At 38.7% G+C, this 14,066-nt stretch overlaps 1 protein-coding gene across 3 annotated transcripts in view; it reads right to left on the reverse strand.

Annotated features, from left to right (window-relative positions):
- The window catches only part of NVL (nuclear VCP like), a 40,091-nt gene extending 26,057 nt beyond the window's left edge, over positions 1-14,034 (reverse strand). For all 3 annotated transcript variants that reach the window (XM_064709471.1, XM_064709470.1, XM_064709472.1), the window contains exons 1-13: positions 13,934-14,034; positions 11,845-11,918; positions 11,274-11,326; positions 11,090-11,186; positions 10,217-10,271; positions 9,402-9,668; positions 8,499-8,622; positions 8,154-8,230; positions 7,739-7,873; positions 6,219-6,320; positions 3,582-3,699; positions 2,973-3,117; positions 289-559 (exon numbers count right to left, since the gene is read on the reverse strand). In XM_064709471.1, the coding sequence (XP_064565541.1) occupies positions 289-559; positions 2,973-3,117; positions 3,582-3,699; positions 6,219-6,320; positions 7,739-7,873; positions 8,154-8,230; positions 8,499-8,622; positions 9,402-9,668; positions 10,217-10,271; positions 11,090-11,186; positions 11,274-11,326; positions 11,845-11,918; positions 13,934-13,990 (1,575 nt within the window). In that variant the 5' untranslated portion in view covers positions 13,991-14,034. The remainder of the gene's footprint in view (positions 1-288; positions 560-2,972; positions 3,118-3,581; positions 3,700-6,218; positions 6,321-7,738; positions 7,874-8,153; positions 8,231-8,498; positions 8,623-9,401; positions 9,669-10,216; positions 10,272-11,089; positions 11,187-11,273; positions 11,327-11,844; positions 11,919-13,933) is intronic.
- Positions 14,035-14,066: the final 32 nt, after the last annotated feature.

The following is a 14,066-nucleotide window of genomic DNA, read 5'->3' on the forward strand; positions in this document are numbered from 1 at the left end:
GTATAGCATTCTTTAATATAATATAATATCATAAAATAATAAATTAGTCTTCTGAGAACATGGAGTCAGATTCTCAATTCATCCTGAGGAATTTCTATTTTATTTTTATTTTCAGGGATCCTGAAAATACCACAGTTATGCTCCTGCCTTAGAAGCTGTCATTCCTAAATCTACATTTAATATTAGGTTGGTTGTGGATGTTTGAGAATTTATGAGCAATGACTTTCATAACTCTAAAATGGCTCAACTCCTCAGATGTTACAAACACACCCTTCAAGGAACACATACCTTAGGTGGAAGCTCTGCTTGGTCAGTGCCCTCTTCCCCCAGGGTATCTGCTCCAGTCCCTGGGTTCCCTTCAGCAGTGCTGCCCCCAGAGTGTGTGTGTTTTTTCTCATGCTCCTCAGGAGTTATGAGGACCCTGCTGACCGTGCCCATGGCTGCCTCCCTGCACAGGGCCATCAGGTCAGCCCCCACGTAGCCCGGCGTCAGCCGCGCCAAGTGCCCGAACGAAAACGACTCCGGCAGCTTCAGCTTGCGACACAGGGTCTGGAGAATTCTAATCAAATAAGGGAAAAAAAGAAAATATAAAGCTGACAAAAAAGCTGTTACTTCTTTTTTTTTTTTCTTTACATGAAAACAAACAGCATTTAATGTCTCTCTCAGTCCACGTGAACTGAAGTAGCACAGTGGGAAGTTTTTGCTCAAGTAGGAAGTAGCCAACACTGAAACCCACAGAAGTGTGCTATGAACTTGCTGTCACTTCTTAAACAAAAACCAACAGCCTCAACCAGGCATTGCTGATCAGCTTTGGTCAATTAAATATTACAGGTCATTTTTTAACTCTAATATTAAAAACTGACAGGGTAGGTCTCAGTGTACCACAGAGGTGCACACAAGTTATCCATTGATACATTTAACTTTGTACTCCTAACAGCCAAAGGCTGCACTGGCTGTTCCATGCCACTTTTTAGACATTTATTTGTTCCATGCTACTTTTTTAGAAATTTATTTGTTCCATGCTAATTTTTTAGAAATTTATTTGTTCCATGCCACTTTTTAGAAATTTATTTGTTCCATGCCACTTTTTAGACATTTATTTGTTCCATGCTACTTTTTAGAAATTTATTTGTTCCATGCCACCTTTTAGGCATTTATTTATTGAAGAAACATCTACAACAAGCTGTTCTGCAAAAAGCAAATGAAATCAGACTGTGTGAGGAGCTCTGGTTTAATCTTCATTACCTTTACCTGACCACTGAATGCAGAATACAAGAATTCAACAGCAAAGCATCACTTAATTGGGAGAATATTTTTAAAAGGCAGCACAAACCAAAGAAGTCCAGATCAGTAACATACTTCTAGTTCCAATAAAAACTAGTTCAAATTATTTCTAGATCAAGTAATGCAACTATAGAAAAGTTATTAAAAAAACCAAGGGATAAAACTCTTCAAAACTCTCAAAATTATAATATATTCCATCTGTTTCCCTCCCCACTAGCAAGTTCCATCATCTCCTTTCAATCTTTATTAGGGATAACAGCCTGTTTCTCAAGATTTTTTCAACCTGTCTGACAAGAGCTGTAGTTAACAGATTGAGATGAAGTGTAAACAGCTCAGGAGTAAAAATGGCTCATTCTGAATCTGCACAAAAAACACCAGGTAAAGCAAGATCTCCAGGTACACCTTCCCATCTCCCTCCACCCCTTCAGGCTGCAGAACCACAACTCAGCAGCTCAAATCTTGCCCTCAGCAGGACTCACCCTGTAAATCAGCACACTGTGAGGACTTGTAAGGTCTATGCAAATATTCCATTTTAAAATAAAGGAAGAAGTCAACACCACCATGCTTTCCACAAAACACAACAGAAAGCAGGAGGAGGGAAGAATTTAAAAAAGAAAATCATAATTATTCCCTGTAAGGCTCCACCTCCAGGAACACAAATACAAACAAACAATAATATGAATGCCTGTGACTCCACAATCTTTACACACCACCATGGCTCTGTCATGCACAACTCCTGTCCCTCAACACTGTGCTATTTCTGGGAATATCACCATTTTAACATGCTCCTAGGAACTCTCAGAGAATCACAACTCTCCTCAGGTGACCCATTAGTTCTACCTCCAACCACCTGCATGTCTTGCCCACAGCCAAGAGGAACACAATTGCTACAGGGCAGCAAATCTGGAGGAAGAAAAAAAAAATTAAAGACCCAAGGGGGAATAATGGCCTGAGTGCAGACAATGCAAAGTGTGCAGTACTGCAAGCAGAGGTGTTTGCCTCTTCAACTTAGAAATATTATTATTTGAGAATAAGAAACTTGTCCTTTAACCTTTCTTTCCTTTCCATAACAAGATAAGCTGTAAATTTTTCTAACTTCCCTTCCCATGTTTTTTGCTGTTGAGGAAATGAGTAGCAGTTCCTTTTTAACTAAAAATGCAAAACCAGATTTATTTCTTGTAACTTAGTCTGATAGTCATAGATTTTGGAGTAAAATGGGACAGTTACACAGCACAGGATGACTGCAGCTCAGCTTAATGCCAGACTGGTGTATTTCCATGAGGAATGGAATGGAACAATCCAGGCTTGTTGCTTCAGGTACAAACAGGCTTTTCTTAATTTATGTTCCTGATTGAAGAGTTACATAGGGAGCACCAAAGAGAAGATACATTTGAAAAAAAGAGCACCAGAAAAGATACATTTGATTCCATCATCTGTACTGTTAAGGCACTAGGAAAGCCATTAACAGTTAAAAGCATAACAAAGGAAATTACACAGCTAGCAAGACAAATAGGTGCTCACATAATGTCTTCTGCAACTTTTCAGTGTGTGCTGACCCACAGGTGTGTACAGGTACAAACAGAACTAAACACAATAAAGTACTTTTCCTTAAATTGTATGTTAACTTACACCTTATTTTCTTATTTATCAACATATCAAAAAAGAAAGTTTAACTTCACAGCACATACTTCTCTCTTGCCCCTTCATCTGGGATCCCTAAACAAATTTCTCTGTCAAATCTCCCAGCTCTCCTCAGGGCAGGGTCCAGGGAGTCAGGTCTGTTTGTTGCTCCAATAACAAGGACCTGGGTAGTGGCAGCCACATTATTCAAGTCTAAGGGAAAGCAGGAATGGAATGAAGTCAGTGCACATACTCAACACCTGTGGGACTATTTCTGCAGCACATGATAGTAGCCAGCAGAGATAAACTAAGCAGTCAGACTGAACTGCTGTTCATCTCTGCCTCTACTACCTAAAACTTGTATTTTGCACAATCAAGCAAAAATTCAAAAATTAACAGATTCATTAATTATTAATAAATTTAACAGGTTCCCCATTATTTGCTTATACAACAGAGAGGCTTATATAATGCTGTACAGACCAGTGTGAAAATATTGCAGTAACACCCCTTCAAAATTATTATGATCTTCCAACCACTCCCCAGGCAAACTGTGTCAAAACAAGAAAAATTATTGCCACTATCTCCTCTCGAGGAAGCACAAGTCACTCCTGAAGGGAAGCAGACAGTGAGCCTGATAATTCTAATCTGGCTTTGGCACAGGCCTTCCTGAAACTCACCATCCATGCAGGTCAGGAACTGAGCCACAATCCTCCTCTCCATGTCCTTGGATGCAACCTCTCTCTTGGGGGTGATGGCGTCGATCTCGTCAATGAACAGGACACAAGGAGCACTGGACTAAGGAACAAGGAAAATCCACAATTACAAAATCACACTGACACAGTGGATTACAAGAAAGAGATGTTTCAGGTTTTCTGATCTGTGACTCTTAGTGGAAATCTGCTGGACAATCAAGTGCTGGAATAATTCTGTTGTGCTTGCTGACAATCTGGAGATTGTCACCATGAAACTTCACTGATCTGAAGTTATGGAATAATTAAGGTGTGACACCTTAAATTTTAGACTATCTTTAAACACTGTCTAAAATTTAAATATGCCTCTGTGTTGCATTATGTTTTCCCTAAATATTCCATTGTGACTGCCTGCTGAAGTCCACAAATGAAAATCACACAAGAAAGGTCTGGCTGGGTTTGTTGTTTGTTTTGTTAGTGACATTAGAGCTGTGGAATTTCAAGAGCAGCATTATTGACACACAGAATGAAACAAAAGGAGCAGTAGGTGGTCATGGAACTTCAAGACTACTACAGAGCCTGACCACAGTCAAAGAGTAAAAATGAGCAGTGAGAAACTCCCACAAGTTCTAAAATTCCATTAACTTTATCAAAAGCCAACAATAATACAGATTAATAATTAGTGTAACTAATATAACAGTGCTTAGCTGATGTAAGATCATTAATATTCCCAAAAAGCACTAGTAGTCCAAAGGGATACCGTGAAAAATGTGCATTTTATTATTGGCTTTTGCCAAATATTAAAATTAATATTATATGTGTTATGTTAGAAAGTTATACTGTATTAATTTTTTAAGTAGTGTGTTAAATATAGTTTTAGGTTATAACATAATGTTAAAATAGAAACTATGTATGTGGGATATTTATTTAAAGAAAGGAATGAGGTACTCTCACTGAGACAGCAGCCACAGGACACCTAAATCTTTCAGAGAAAGAGAATTTATTGCTCCGTTATCAGGAGAAATGAACTTCTTCCTGCCTTGCTCAGCCCTGAAGATGCTGTCAGGGTTCACTGACCAGACAGAATCCTGTGTTTGAATGGAATTTATGCATCATGTATGAGGTGTATGAATATGCAACAGGCTGTTGCTTTTAAGGGTTAATCCTCTGTTAACGTGGGTCCTTTTTCGGACTTATTTTGCCCAGAAAGAGGCACCCACACTGTCTGTAACTCCTTGTTTCTATTGTCTCATATTGTCCTAAATCCTAATTGTCCACATTTTTATTCCTCTAATTATATTACTATTTTTATAACCATTTTATTACTATTAAACTTTTAAAATTTTAAACCCAAGTGATTGGCGTTTTTCACAGATACTGAAGGAAAACACGGGAATTTTGTTCCCAAAAAGCTCCAGGTAAAAAACCCGCGTGGTTCCCTGGCCGCGCTCAGTGTTCCCAGCACCGGCTGCGCCATCTCCTGGTCATTCCCTTTCCTGCTGGGACCGAGCGGGAAGGGCCGTGCAGATTCCACAGCACCCAAATAATGAGGAACCTTTATCATTGTTTTTATTATTATTTATTTTGTTTTTATTATTTTTATTATTTTTATAATTATTATTGTTATTTATTATATTTTCCCCTGCACGAAAACTACTGTGAAAACAAAGTAGTAAAACTTAAGGGAATGTATGAGCCCATCAGAAAGGCAAGAGATTTTATTTTAGACATATTTTATGCAATAGATGTTATTTCTGTGACAGTAATTTAGAGCAACCTCCCCTTGATCACTACACGTACAAAACATGCATAATTTCTAAAACTCCTTGCCATAAGCTATGTAGTTTTATTCTAAACAACTTCTTAACAAGGCTCTCTAAAAATTAAAATGTAGTTGCAACAGGAAACATAGCAAACAGCTTTGCAAACAAACTTTTTGCCCTGTTTAGGGGCATACTTCAAATACCTACAAACAGTTTTAGGGGAGAGTAGAAAAATGAAATAAAGTCAGAAAACCAGAACATCCTCAGAGGTCAGGAACAGAAGACTGATCTCATGAAATAAAACATCAGCCCCATACTAAAACCCAGAAATATCTGCATTTCTTCAAATTAAAATTAACTCAACCAGTCTTGTTCTCTTTGCTTCCTACTATGTCCAAAAGCAAGACTTCAACTTTAACTTTTCTCCTGCTCTTATCATGTTTGTTCCCAATTTCCTGCTTTCTACCTGGCCTGCCAAAGCCTAAAATCTCTCACATGCACTCAAATTCCATGCCAAACAAAACCAGCAAAAACCCCTTGTCACAAAGAAGCACAGTGAACTGCTCCTATTTTTTTTTTAATCTATCAAGCCAAGCAGATCCAAATATGCAAATAATTTATGCTGTTTTCTTTACATTGCTATGATGAAGCATCTTTTGTCAAGGCTTCAGAACAGAGAGCTTTGTGCTCTGTGACATCATGGCAGCACAATGGAATTCTGCCCACAGCAGGGGACACCAGCCATGTGTGCAGCAGGATAAAGATTCACTCCCATTTACTCAAATTCAAACCACAGCAATAAAATGTGAATCTTCACAAAGAAAAAGACAATTCTCAGAGCTATTTCCAGTGGGTGCCTTACCACAGCCTGCTCAAAGAGCTCCCTCAGCTTCTGCTCAGATTCCCCTGACACTCCAGACACAATCTCTGTTGCTGCCACCTTCAACATTGGGAGCTCCAGCTCCTGGAAGAAACAAAAAAAACATTTTATGATAAATCCAGAGGTTAGAAATGCTGGCTGCCCTTGAGGACAAACATTTTTCAATAGGACATCTTTTAAACCTACAAATTACATACTCATGACAAAAGCTTTAGGAATTTTTAAAAAATAGAAGGAGCATCCTCCAACTTAAAAAAACCCAAAACATTGCATAGCAGTGTGGAAGGTATTCCCCACCAGGTTTGGCTCCCAGAGTCCTGTTCCAGAAATATCTGTGCAGGATTGGACAGTAAAACACTTGCAAAGCTCACTTTAAAGTTTTCTGCTATTAATACAACTGCAATTTTAATAGACTGCAGCACAGCAGTGCTACAGGTTGTTGCAGCCTATTTCAAGCTCTTGAAATTATATATAAAAGAAAACTATCCCTAATTTAATACATAAAAGAAAATTAACCCCAATTTATGCAACTCAAGGCTACCAGAGACCCTACAGTGCTCAAAGGTAATTTGCCTGAAAATCTCTTATTTAAGAAAAAAAATATTTAAGAAGCAGTCATTAAATTTATTTAATCTCTAAGTTTTCCACTTGTGACATGCTTCTTTCCTCAAGTGTAGCACCCTTCCAGCATACAAATACTTATTTAGAAGAATTAAATATCAAATTATTCAAAGGGTTCCATTTTACAATAAGGCATTAGAAAGAAAACATATAAATATTCTTAATTAAAACATCTGAAACAATGTCAGAAGGGTGTAACCAACATTTCAGGAATAAATTTATTTTCTTTATCTGCACTACAAAAGTCAGTCATTTACATGAATCTAAATTTAAGGTTATAATCAGTAACATTTAAGGAGCAACTGTATTAAAGGAAATGTCCATAATTATCACTGAGAGCCTTAAAAGTCCTCAGATTTATATCCAAAACAGGAACAGTAGCACAGCAGCTTCACCATAACCCCAAATTATTAACACCAGCAGTGTCATGGGCTCTGAAAATATCAGTATGACACAGGCAAGGCAAGATCCAGTTCTGGAATTCAGAAATCAGCTGTTTAACAACCAACAGAATCAATGTCATCAATGTGATCAGTAAGGCTGAGTCTAGATTTGAAACTGTAAGGTAAATTTAACCAAAATTATCATTTATTATTCATTTATACCCTTCTCAAAACACCTGTGCCTGTATTGCTCTGTTCTGGGAATGCCCCAAACCAGTTAAATCACAGCTAAAACCTTGTCACCATGACATTTACGTATGAGGTTCTATAAGTAAAGATTCAGATGGAAATCCAACAAAGGAAGTAAAATGAACATATTTCAGACTATCACAGGATGGCTGAAATGAAAAGCTCTAGTCTCTCCTGAAAGAATATGATTCTTTTTCCCTCTGAAAGAACTCAGAAAAGGAAGAAGCTGTAGATGTGAAGCCATCTCACCCCAGCAATTGCCTGGGCCAGCAGTGTTTTCCCACAGCCAGGGGGGCCATGCAAGAGGAAGCCCCGGGGTGGAACCACCCCTAGGTGGGTGTAGACCTCAGGGTGACGGATGTGAAGGAGCATCTTGCAGATTTCCTGTCAACAACAAGAGAAATCTCCATTTAAATTGCAGAAAATAGTATTTGCTGTTCCTATAGACAGGGGGAAATAAAACAAGTTCTGTTTGACAATCTGAATGAAATGACTGCTTAAAGAAAGATTAATTAGAGAAAAACCAACAACCTCCCTTGCTGTTGGTTTAAGCAGCTTTACTCAGTGCCATGCACATGAACTATGAAATATTTCTTCTCTGCCATTTTTCATGACACATTTTATTCAGTGCATCCTGTAGCCCACCAAGAAAATTGTAACTAACCTTTAATGTTTCATCATTGCCTCCTACATCCTCAAACTTCACTGAAGGGTGGTAAAGCTCTGACCCTTTATTTCTCACTGTTAAGGAGGAGAAGATACAAATTTAACCATGCTATAAATGTATTTGCTAATACTGAACAAAAAGCTGAGCACACAGAGTAATATCATTTTTTAGTAGTAGACACAGGACTTCAATATTATTTTAGTATAACATTAAGGCTAAATTTCTTTTAAAAACTGCCTGGGGTCACTTCTCTGCACATCAGAAAACATTTTTCTGGTAACAGATTCCATGGTCTAATAGCATCTCTTTGTTTGGAGTAACACACCAAAAATAACTTCTCACCTTTCTTAAGTAACATGGATTCAATTTCTCCATCTACGTCTGGAATTTCTCCTTTTTTCCTTTTTGCTCTCCTGCCCTTTGTCTTCTTTCTTCCACTCTCCAAGACAGAAAAGTCTGTTGATTTCTAGGACATAAAACCAGAATTATATACACAAAAACCTTCCAAGTCAGTGAACTTCTGCAAGAACTTTAAAGAACAAAATGTGTGTCTATGATGCTTAACTTACACAAATTACATAAATAAAGACAAGCAAGGCACGAATTTACACCTTTTTGCAGAATCTCTTTTTTGTACTTAGGATTTGCCTTATTTTTAAATGGGTTGATTACAACAGCCACTTTTTTTGTTAAGAGAACACAGTAATGAGCAAAAAACCAAACCCAAACCAAACAAACCCCCTCAAAACTACTAACTAAAATCAGACAGAAGTTATTTGCATGTCATGGAGGAATCCAATTTGGGCATGAACACAACTATACAAATGTATTTACTCCACTGGAAACAAGTTTTACTTCTAGTAAGTCACAAGGGGGTGTAAAAAAACATTATTCAGTGCAAACGCAAGTTAAGTGCATGTGAGAGAAGGGCTATTACAGGATGAAAGAAATAAAACCAAGTTTCCTGCTTTCCCCAGGGTGACTAAGACTTTAGCAGGGGCTAAGCAAGGCACAGGCCAGGTAGGCTGGTCACTGGTAAATGCAATAAATAACAGCTGCACCCCACTCATCTTTCCCTCAGTATGGGCACTAATCTGGGCCTCCTTGATACTGAGAATTACATTTTCCTCAAAAAAAATCTGGAAGAAATTCATTACTCGGTGACTTTCTACTTTCTGTACAAACATGCTTGAAATGTGCCAATTCTATTGATGCATCTGCTTAGGTTTGTGAACCACAAAGTACCTCAGAAATCAGTTTCTTTTCCTCTCCTTCTTCATCCTCAGAAAGGTCAATGAAGAAGTCTTTCCCATCAGGAGTTTTATCAATGAACCAGCCACCATCAGAGCTTGGTCTGTCACCTCTGGATTCTGGAGTGAGGGTGCTTGTTTGAGGTGCTGTTCTCACACGAGGAGAGGGCTCCACTGGCTCATTTTTTGGAGTGGATGGAACAGAATCAGGATTTCCTTTCTTGTACAAGCTCAGCAGGGAACTGTTCATGTGATTTGTAGACTGCAGATTTACACATTTGTAAAGAAAATACACAGGGCAGGTTTTAACTTGGATTATTTATATTTAGAGGTCAATGAAAACTATTTCAAAAACATAATTCAGCATTATTCTGGCTGGAGAAAACAGGCAATGCATCTTCCAACCCACTCCTCTGCAAACCAAATGACTGCACAGAAAGCTGCATGTGCTGCCTGAAGGTTGAGGTTCTATCAGGTAAAGATTCAGATGGAATTCTGAATGAATTCTAATGACTCCTGTTAACGGGCAGGCTCCTCTTTAGGCAGGAGCTGGAGATGTCAGTTCCTTCAATCACTTCACCCCTTTGATACCAAAGTCCTTCAGGCTCTCAGTGTGCCTCCCCAAAAGTGATTCCCCCAAACAAATTCCTCTTTTTCCCTCAGGAAAACAACCTCCTTCCAGCTCCAGAGAGTCTCAGTTGGAATTCCTAACTCTGACTACACTTTATCTCCCCTTCCAAACTCTTCAATTTCACAACACAGAATTATATATTATACAAATACAAATAATCATAATAAAATACAACTTACTAGATCTTCTGGATAATCATCATAGTCAGAGTCATCTGTGCCACTTCCAGTAGTGCTTAACAGGGAAGGAAAAAAAAACTATTAATTTATCAGAGCAGAACTGCAAGTGAGACATCTGTAAAAGTGATTTCCACAATGTGGTTCCCCATAATCATGGTATGTAGAAAGAGAAATTCCTGACTCCCATGCTCTCAATCTTCTAGGATGAAAAGTTAAAAAATGCATCCTTTCCAAGTGTGTGATGAGTTGGATCAATTTGCCAATCTGTGTTAAAGACAGACCTACATAAAAGTGATGTAGCTCACTCTGACTCAGCTCACCAAGGGAAACGGGAGCAAATCACTGCTGAACCAGACCAATCCTTCTGCCAACAGTGTCCTGCTTCCCCATGAGATCCTTCATATCTGTCCCAGGTTAGAGAAAACACAACACTCCATGGGATTATGGACAGGGTTAGGAGTCAGGAAATCCTCATCCCCCACTGGTGATTTACTCTGAACATCATGTCTGGTGCTCTCTTCTCTCACATGTGGCCAGTATCTCCCACAACCAAAAACTACCAAGAACAAAACCAAACACATGAGGAACAAGGGCATTATGTGGAAAACTCTCAAGGAAGCCATAAGGTTGTCCACTAATTCAGGGCTGTATGCTCCCCACAATAGAGAAATCATGATTGGCTCTAATATCTGCTTGTCTTCAGCACCAAATAAAAGTTCCCAATAACTACAGGTAACTTCTAAAGAACACAAGCCTATGGGATCCACCTGCACCCTTGAAGCAACCAAAATGCAATAAACCAAACCCATAAAAGCTTTAAGGAACTGGTAACAGCAATGGCATTGTTAATTTAGTACTAAAAACTCTCCTTACTCATTTTTCTCTTGCTGTCTTGCTCTTTTTGCCACATGCTCAGATTCTAAAACTGCCAAATCTTCACGCTCCTTTTCATTGCTGATTGTTTCAAACACTGCAAGAAAAAAGTTTAACCTTTTTAAGAATTAACAGCCAAAGCACAAAGAATTGGGCATTTTGGACACTGTATTAACAGACCTACCTTTTGCAACTTGTATTCTAAAGGCATTTCTTTTTCTTCGTCCATAATCTACACTGAAAAAAAACAAAATAAACAAAGGTTACACCAACTGGTTTTTCCTGCAACTTAATGTCATTCCCAGTGGAAAAAGTACATGGAAAAGAGATTTAAAAACTACCTGGGCAAAAAGGTGATTGTCTTGCTGAGCAAGATATTAATTAGTGTCTTACTGGATCCTCTGTCCCTCCCCCATGTCTGCACTGAGGTGTTACATTTTATATTTTAAACTCACTGGGGTAAACCCCAACATGCTGCAATGAATCTGCAGCTTTTTATTTCAAACAAAACAAAAATCAACCCATAAAAACCCAAACCACAGCTAGATTTTATAAGGCCAATGAATTAATAAAATATGAGTCATTAAATGTATCAGCAGAGGGAAACCAAACAATCTTAGTGCTTCAGTCAGCCTCAACAACTGCTAATGAAGGTAACATACAGAAAATTATAACTTCCATAATGAATGCAATAGAACAAACTAATATATTCTACATTTTGAACACAGGATGTAAGAAGACAAATGTTGGCTCACCTGTAGGTTTTCTGCAAATCAGATGCTAGAATCCCAATGTCAACATACTGCCCACACTTACTGCTTGCAAGATACTGAAATAAAGAAATTGAAGCAGGGAATAAAATCATTGTCATTCATTTCACCACAACAGCTTGACCAAATATGCCTATTTTAAATTCTGCCCTCCTCAAAAGTTGAAATGAGAATCAGAATCAGCTTTGCACTGCCTTGCAACACACCAGACAGTATTTCCCAATGAACTGGGAAATGTTGATTAAAGCACAGATTCCTGGGCAAAGGCAGCATCCTACACTTGGGGGCTTCTGCTGGGTCAATTCTGTTATTTTTATTTAGCAAGAAAGCTGATTTTGTAGCCCACACACCATCTTATTGTCTTGGTTCCTCTCAGTTATCCTCCTTTTGGTTTAATCTCCTGCCCTAAAAATGAATCCACCTCTATGAATCAGCAGGGATACTCTCATAAGAACAACTTTAATCTGTACAAGACATCTCAGAGCATGCTATAGAGAACTATATTAATAAAGTAAATTCTCTCAAGCCTTTTTATTGCTCTGACAGCAGCTAATCCAACCCATTTTCAAACCCCAATCATGAAAGTGTGAGAAAATGTACTAATTTTCATGTACAACTGTACCCCACTTGCTGTCTTCCCCCACTCTGCAAACCAGCAGTAAAAACTTTTGATACCATAAAAATGGATTCCTTCTTGAAAAAGAGGAAGAAAATACAGAATCATCCTAAAAGATCTGGTATCACAAGTATCACAGCAAGAAGGATTTCAAACCCTCATTTAAGTTCATAACTCCATAGAAAACAATCAAATTGAACACATATTTAGCTTTTAAAATGATGCTGAACTTCAGATCACCCACGGGCAGCTCCTGCCCTGCAAGAAATATCAAGGCTACCACAAACCCAGCTGCCTTTTCCACTTTGGAATACTCAAGACACACCCAATGTGATCTTGTGAATTACACCAAGCAGTCACTGCCTCATTTTCAGGAATTAGAAGTGGAGTACATTTATACAGAGGCTCAGAAACCTGGAGTTCAAGGTGCAAAGTCATTACAAACCACCATAAGATGTGGCACAGCACTTGAAGGAATCACAGTTTGCCCTGTTGTTCTCACCATGTATTTGGGAAATAATCCCATTCTGTCCTTTTCTCAGCTATTCATTAAAATCCCTGAACATGTTCCCAAACACAAACAGCATTTGCCAGTGTCACAGAACTGCAGGATTGTTTAGGCTGGAAAAGATCTCTGAGATCATCAGTCCAATCCATGAAGATCCCCATCCAGTCCTTCCTTAAACACATCCAGGGATGTGACTCCATCACCTCTTGGGCAGCCCATTCCAATGTCTAATCACCCTTTCAGTGAAATTCTTCCAAATATATACATATAAACACATATATATTTACATACAGATACCTATATACCACAAGTATATATATATATGTGTGTGTGTGTGCATATATGTGTGTATATATGTGTGTATATATATATATTTATACATGTGGTATATAGGTATGTGCATGCAAATGTATAAATAAAAAATATAAAATAAATATATATAATAATAAATAGAATATATATTACATATATATGTGTATATATATACATCTATATATATCTACATATATATACATAGGCATATATACATACAGACACACACCGTGTGTGTATATATACACACATATAAGTCTAAATATAAATATATATATATATAAAAATACTTTGACTATATTTCTTTTGCCCTATTCATTTCACATATGAAGCAGCAGCAGCCAGCCTCAACACCAGACGTACTAAAGAGGGCAGAAAAATGACACGGAAAAAAAAAAAGACTTGACAGAAAATTAAAATCAATAAAATACACTAATGGACCTTTCTGAAGCCTTTTTAAGGCCTTTCTAAAGCCCTCAGAGGCAGGGCCGGGGTTTGGTGCTCTCCTAGCACTGAGCGGGCCGGATGCTCACGGCCCTCAGCCAAAGGAGGATACACAAGACCCCACGCCGGCTGCCGGTGCCGGTGGTACCGGGGGTGCCGGGGGTGTTCGGGGTGCCCCGGAGGACAGGCGGTACCTGCTTGATGCGCTGTTTCAGCCGGGGATCGGAGACGCGGCCGGGCCGGTACCGCATGGCCGCCACCCTACCGGAGAACGAACTCCATTTCCCAGCGTGCCTCGCTGCGCGGGCCCGCCCGGGCAAGGCGGCG

Source organism: Zonotrichia leucophrys, chromosome 3, assembly GCF_028769735.1.
Source record: "Zonotrichia leucophrys gambelii isolate GWCS_2022_RI chromosome 3, RI_Zleu_2.0, whole genome shotgun sequence".
Classification (NCBI taxonomy): Eukaryota; Metazoa; Chordata; class Aves; order Passeriformes; family Passerellidae; genus Zonotrichia; species Zonotrichia leucophrys.